This window comes from Bison bison, unplaced genomic scaffold (genome assembly GCF_000754665.1).
Source record: "Bison bison bison isolate TAMUID 2011002044 unplaced genomic scaffold, Bison_UMD1.0 scf7180017864109, whole genome shotgun sequence".
Lineage (NCBI taxonomy): Eukaryota > Metazoa > Chordata > Mammalia > Artiodactyla > Bovidae > Bison > Bison bison.
Window position 1 is genome coordinate 2,372,532 of NW_011494681.1, and position 7,188 is coordinate 2,379,719.

The 7,188-nt window shown below is 33.5% G+C and overlaps 1 protein-coding gene across 3 annotated transcripts in view; it reads right to left on the reverse strand.

The window, feature by feature from the left end:
* Positions 1 to 836: 836 nt before the first annotated feature.
* The window catches only part of DBF4 (DBF4 zinc finger), a 27,418-nt gene continuing 21,066 nt past the window's right edge, over positions 837 to 7,188 (reverse strand). Inside the window, exons 9-12 of one of the 3 annotated variants that reach the window (XM_010839070.1) lie at positions 6,586 to 6,714; positions 6,022 to 6,136; positions 3,981 to 4,105; positions 837 to 2,159 (exon numbers count right to left, since the gene is read on the reverse strand). In XM_010839070.1, the coding sequence (XP_010837372.1) occupies positions 1,184 to 2,159; positions 3,981 to 4,105; positions 6,022 to 6,136; positions 6,586 to 6,714 (1,345 nt within the window). In that variant the 3' untranslated portion in view covers positions 837 to 1,183. The remainder of the gene's footprint in view (positions 2,160 to 3,980; positions 4,106 to 6,021; positions 6,137 to 6,585; positions 6,715 to 7,188) is intronic. The other 2 variants (XM_010839069.1, XM_010839071.1) reach the window with 2 other exon arrangements.

The following is a 7,188-nucleotide window of genomic DNA, read 5'->3' on the forward strand; positions in this document are numbered from 1 at the left end:
TTACTATTAGGGGCAACTAATATGGTCCCTGGGGAGCCTCAAAGAGTTATTGAATAAAAATAACAATTTAGTCCTTCAAAGATGTTTGTTAATAATGAGAACAAACTGTTTTTGAAATATGAGAGTATTTTGAAAATGGGTATTTGTCCATTGTTATGTGAGTTCACTACTGAAAACATGTCTCTGTAAAAACCCTCATACTTAACAAATGGAATTTTCTATCCTGTTTACCAATTTTTATTAACTGTCTATTGGTGTTGAAATTTTCCTTATATTTGAATTTTCTCTAAATTATTGAATTGCCTAGTGATCAAAGGCAGTCTTCATGTTTTGAAACTTATCTACAATTCACTGTCACCCCTTTTCTCATTTCTTGATACCAAATTAGGGATTTTTTAAAACTACTATTTTATACAAAACATTTGTGCTACGTCTTAGCTGTGGCATTTGGGACCCTTAGTTGCAGCATGTGGGATCTAGTTCCCTGACCAGGTATGGAACCCAGGCCCCCTGCAATGGAATCTCAGCCACCAGACCACTAGGAAAGTCCCCCAAACTAGGGATGAAAGAATGAATTTTGGAAGAAAGTATTTCCAAAGGTAAGAAAAATTATTTCATTTCATAAGCTAGCCTGGTTAAGTTTTTTTCCTCATAGCTTCTAATGAGCTACAAATAACTCCTCAGTGCCAGCACCCAAGCATGGTCCACCAAGTTCACCTTCACGTGTCAATGTTTCTGGTAATAATGATTTCTAGAACTCAAGACACTGAAATACATTTTTTTGTGTGTTTTGTGTGAAAATGAGGTTTTTAAAAGCAATATTATGGAAATCTTTTAATAGACAATACATAAAACCAGTGTACCTAATTTATAACGCTAAATTTTCAAATTCTCAAAATTTTACTTGAAATTAGTTTTCACTGACATAAAGCAAATTCACTATTCATAATTCTTAGAAAACAATTATGAACACAGTATGTAGAGTCACAAGTTTATTCCATTTTTTCTAAAATAGGTATGCAATTCTATAGAAAAATGCAAAATCACTTTTATTAATATTTACATTTGGTTCTGTAAACAAAACTGGCAAACCCCCATTCCCCAAACTAAGAATTTTTATACATATTTATAAAAATGTCAAGAATATGATCTACATTGCTTCTGAAAGGCATTTATTTTAAACCTAAAAGCCAGTAAATGTAGAAGTTGAAGGGGAAGAGAAAAACATTGTTAACAGATTTGAATTTTCCTCTTCCAAAATATCTAAAACATCACATATATTATTCTTTTCAGTATAGCTTGTGAAACCCAAAAATTCTGATTTCTCTTCACTAGTCTGAAATAAATCCAGTAGAGATTTTACTGGTGAGCTACAAACTCTGTTTTCTTGTGTAGTAAGAAATTCAGTTCTTTTTTTATCTAACTCTACATTTGGTTCCAGGTTTTCTTTTTTATTTCTTCCTAATGGTATTTTCACTTTCCGACAGATTTTACCAGAAGGCAAACTATCCGTACTCTTGATGTCACACGTGTTGGGTTCCTCAGGAGGGCTTTCAGATGGAATTTCTGCCCAAATTGTCAGGTGCTCCTGTGAACTGTTTATTGCTAACAGGTCACAATCATGATGAAATACCGAATAAAGGTTCTTTTCTTTCAGATGCTTTGCTGGAAAAAGCACAGTATCTAACTTTTGTTTCCATTGAGATGCGCTATCATCTGTATTGAAATTAGAAACTTGTATAGATGTCTGTGGCCTACATGGACAGTGATCTACCTTTACTTCTAAGTCACTTTCATTTAAAATTAATTTGTGTTCAGAAACATCAAGAATGTATTCTTGTTTACTTTTACATGGAGGCAGAGGTGTAAAATTTTGTTTTATGTTATTTTCAGCTGGATTTAACATGGAACATTTATGAGATGTTTTATCATCAAGTTCTCTCAGTTCACTAGAACGGCGGAGGGTATGTTCTGAAGAAGACACAAACTTTTGTTCAGGTTCCCGAACAGGTTCTTTATATAGGAAACCCTGCTCCATCATATGTACATTTTCCCTGGAGTCTTTCTGAGAATTATGCAGCAATTTCAGCTCTTTAGTTCCAGACCTTTTCACAACATTTGCAATAATAGGAGAAAGGGATCCAACACTGTATTTTATTCTTCAAAGGAAAAAAAAAAGAAAAAAATTAAAATAATTTCTATCAAAACTCTGAGTATCTTTTAAACCTGTTTATGAAATTTAATTAAGAAAACATTACAAAAATATAGAACTCTTAACCTTTAGCCAAATTTGCTTTAGATGTTTTTGAAGTAATGAAACTTTACAGATATAGCTGAAAACTCTAGTGTGCCACTCCTTATCCACATTCTTCCACTTTCTACCACAGGCAAGCAGTATCTTGAACTTGGTATTTAAAACTGCTTTAACCATATAAACCAAGGAAAGATGATGGTGAAGGGATTTGGGTCTGCTCCTAATTTTTTTATTATCTTAAAAATTTTCTTCCATGTTTTGATTTATTAAATTAGTAGTCCTTAAGTTTCATACACATATTTGACCTGAAACTCTCTTCTTCATAGAGCCTCTTAATATTCTTGAGATGCTATTTTGTATTGTGTGTGTGTGCTCAATATCCTACTCTTTGTGACCCCATGGACTGTAGCCTGCCAGGCTCCTCTGTTTATGGGATTTCCTAGGCAAGAATACTGGAGTGGGTTGCCATTTCCTCCTCCAGGGAATCTTCCCAATCCAGGGCTTGAACCCATGTCTCCTGCATTGGCAGGTAGATTCTTTACCACTGAGCCATGTGGTTACAACAGCTCACTAATTATGTTTTGTTATACATGTCATAGATAACAAAGAAAAATACAGAAGTCCAACTGCCCCTTCAAAACCAGAAGGGTTCCTTTTCTACTTATTTTGATACTTTCACTTAAGACTCCTCTTGAACAAATGGAGGATATAAAATATAAAAACACTAGTCCAACACCACTCTCTCCTTTGAAAGTCCAGAGATGTTTAGGTGACTTGCCTGTAGAGATAAAAATTGTGCAGGTAATAAGATAACTGATTATGGAATAACCAGTTGATGTATAAGTACTAGTGTAGAATTTTGCTGCAGAATGTTTTTAGGAAATTCCACATTCTTACCATAGCCTATATACGTTTTAATAGTTGAAGATATGCTTCCTCCCCAAATATTCTATTAAATCAATCATGAGCAGTCATTCTGAATGTTGCAGAAATACGATGTTTAGTAGTCTTTATGCATTTATGATTGGTCTAGAAACAGATATAAGGAGTAAACAACCTACTGCATTATTACCAATTCTAGGGTATATCCACATGAAAGCATTTTTAACAATTTTAGATTTATTGGTATAAACTTAATGAGGCTTAGTTTGTCAATGTACAGTTACTGTATATTGAACAGCACTGTATTCACTTAATATTTATTAAAGGTACTGACACAACTTTTATCAGCAAGCAGAGCAGAAATATCTAGTAAAAGTATAAAGAAGACTTAACAGAAGTAGAAGAATTTCTTAAAACTCCTTAAGAATAACAAAAAGTTCTATTTTTTGAGTCCAAGGAGATGGTCCAGATGAGGGGCCAAATCTATCTAGTGTGCCACCTATTTTTTAAATAAAGTTTTACTGGAACATAGCCATACTCATTAACTTTACTGTCTGTGGCTGCTTTCATTGTACAGAGGCAAAGCTGAGTAGCTGCAATAGACATCTTGTGGTTCACAAAGCGTAAAACAATTCTCTGTATTTTTTGCCAACTCCTCTTTTTGACTATAATGTTAAGAAGAGAGCCTTAAAAGTAATCTAAGGTAAGCACTTTTGGTGGTGGAAGTAATCAGTTCTTAACCATATTTATATCCTGAAATTATAATCCTTCTAAGAACAGAAAACTTTGGATTTATTTTTAGTTTAATAGTCTGATAGTCTTAAAACTTAGGTTGATAAATTACCTTTTCTTTTTAGGCATGTCCCTTTCGTACTCCACAAAGTCAAAAACTAACTTAGATATAATGTCATCAACAACTTGATAGTGATTACTCTGTGCAAAGTTTCTGTGTTGCTCACTCAGAAGATGCTAAAACAAAAAAGTATATAATAATTATATTTTAAAAGCAATAGATACTTTTTTGTTCAGGTTTTCTAATATTTTCTTGCACTTAAAATTAAGTTTCTAATAACTACTCCAAAGAAATATCCTTTATCAGAACTTAAAATAAGTAGAATAAAAGTTATCTCTCAGAAACCACTAAAACTACTTTGGTTTTCAGTCTTCCATTTTCCAATGAGAAGAATCAAGTACTAATGAATTTGTGGTTTTAAGGGAACTGAAAATGAGGGAGTTACATCAGAAAATGAAATAAAGCTGAAGAAAAACAGAAACACTGAGCATTTAGAGTATGCTATGAGCATTTAGAGTATGCTAATATTTTTGGAAAGACTTCTCTTTACTACATTATTTTATTCTTATATAATTACCACCAAGTAGTAAGTTAGGTAAAGCTTATAAAATATTAAAATACATGAAATGTTATTTAACATATAAGAACCCAAAATAAGAATCTAGAAGATAAATTAAAAAAAGTACAACTAATGCTGGGAATAAAAACAACATTTTTGAGATAAGCAAATAATCTCAATTACCCAGTACTTATGACAGAGAGTACCGAGACGGCCTTCTTCATTTTAAGGGTGGTCAAGAACAAAGTCAACAAGTTCAGTGTATTGAGATAAAACTTAGACGAAATATTTTTGAGAAAGTTCAGCTTTTGATTAAAAATAATTTAAAACTATTTTCCTCCTTTATTAGATAAACTGAACACAAAAATGTGACACAAACTTCTGTTATAAAACAATTTATAAATTCAATTTAGAGTCTAAATTCAATTTAGAGTCTGAAGACAGAGGTATAGTTTATGAATCAGATATTTCAAGTACTTTTTCTCAACGTTCCCACTATCTTCTACCAAAACCAAGTACCAAAACAGACCTAACTATTATTTTAAAAATTAACATTCAAACAATAACAGCTAATATTTAACAAGCACAGTGCCAGGTATTGTCTAAAGTCACAGAGGCAGGAAGCCAGGATTCAAACCTGGGCTAGCCTGGATCCAAAGCTCTTTTGCTTTTTTTTTTTTTTATCAGTTTACAAATGTAATTGTTCCCATCTTCTCTTCAGACCACATACATTTTCATCTATTTCTCTTTCTGCTATTGCAAAAAAAAGTCTCCACTTTCTTCTCATCCTCCCATTAGTAGATCTCTTGCCCATTTGTAAATTGCTAAGGACTGAAATACTGCACTTCACAGCCATGGCCCTTCATCTCCTCTGTCTCTCCCAACATCCAATCAATTAGCAAGCCTCCTTGGCCTTAAATCACATCCACAGTCTCACCATGTCTGACCACTTCTGCTACCATTGTTTAGTCCACCAATATCTGTTCTTTGATCCCATCAGTTTACTTTACCATTTCTGCATTGCTTATTTCAACATTCACAAGTCTGTCCCCTCAAAGTCACACAGGTCTCTACTCAGATATCACCTTATCAATTAGGAATTCCTTGTCTAATCTAAATAAACAGCAAGATCTTCTATTCCTGCTTTCTCATAGCACTGATGTAATGTTCTCTATATATGCCTCACTATTCTTTTATCCTATGGTTACCTCTTTCTCCTCCCCTTCCACAGAATGTATCTTCACGAGGGTCAGGAATTGGTCTCTTTTGTATGATGCTTTTCACTCAGAGCAGTGATTGGTACACAGTAACCGCTCAATAAATATTTGTTGACTGGATAAAAATGACTTTTCAATATATATTTCCCCAGTTGGGGTTCTTAAAATATAAGATAATTCTATCAAAAAGAAGTATATGCTACTTCATAATTACGAAGCTACCAACCACAATCAAAAGAATAAGCTAAAATTTATACAGCAGATATTATTCATAGTTCTGGAAACATCAACCCCCTGAATACAAAATCATATTTACAATGTCAAGATCTTCATATTTCTGCAAGCAACATTCACAATATCCCTTTTTTTTCTTCTCTTTTAACTGGAATTGAACTGGAATTCCACCACATTTATCACCATCTGTTTGGATCCTGATAGAAATACATGGTAAAAGATTAACTACTGAACACAGGGAATACTTAAAAAAAAATTTACAGTCCTAGACTTTAAACAACATCTGCTATAATCTGCAGAGATTTATATAAACAAATACTTCTAACCATTTTTCTTTTTAAGAAAATAAGCAAAATGAGAATTTAATGATTATTCAGGAGAATTATCTCATCACTGAAGAGAAACAATGTATTTTAATAATTTTTAAGTATTTTTTAGCTTCTCCTCTCAAACCCCAATCTAAAGTGTCTAAATGTGACACAATGAAAAAAATTCAGACTTTAAATCTAGCAAAGGGGCATGAAAAATATCCAAAGGAGAAACCTTAATAGTGATCACTCACACATACACCCCCCCACACAGCATTAAATGAATTATTTAAAGTATTTATTAAAAAGATTAAAAACTGCTTGAAGGTAAAACCAACCTTAGTTTAACTTGAGTTTGCTTTTGGGTGCTAGATGGCTTCTCTACATCAAATGGGCTGGAGGGCTTCTGAATAGAATAGTTTATAAAAGGCATATTGGTCAGCTGAAGATAAAATGGCCTATAAAGCCTAAAAGAGTAAAAAAACAAACACATGAGAATCTTTATGATGAAAGAAAACATGCTTTAAGTCTTATATTTTAAAATCATATAATTCCTCTGAAGTCTGAAACAATAGAAATCAGTTAAAACTTACTATCTTTCAGTTCAGTTCAGTTGCTCAGTCGTGTCCGACTCTTTGCGACCCTTTGAATTGCAGCACGCCAAGCCTCCCTGTCCATCACCAACTCCTGGAGTTCACTCAAACTCATGTCCATCGAGTCGGTGATGCCATCTAGCTATCTCATCCTCTGTCATCCCCTTCTCCTCTTGTCCCCAATCCCTCCCAGCATCAGTCTTTTCCAATGTGTCAACTCTTCGCATGAGGTGGCCAAAGTACTGGAGTTTCAGTTTTAGCATCATTCCTTCCAAATAACACCCAGGACTGATCTCCTCTAGAATGGACTGGTTGGATCTCCTTGCAGTCCAAGGGACTCTCATTTCT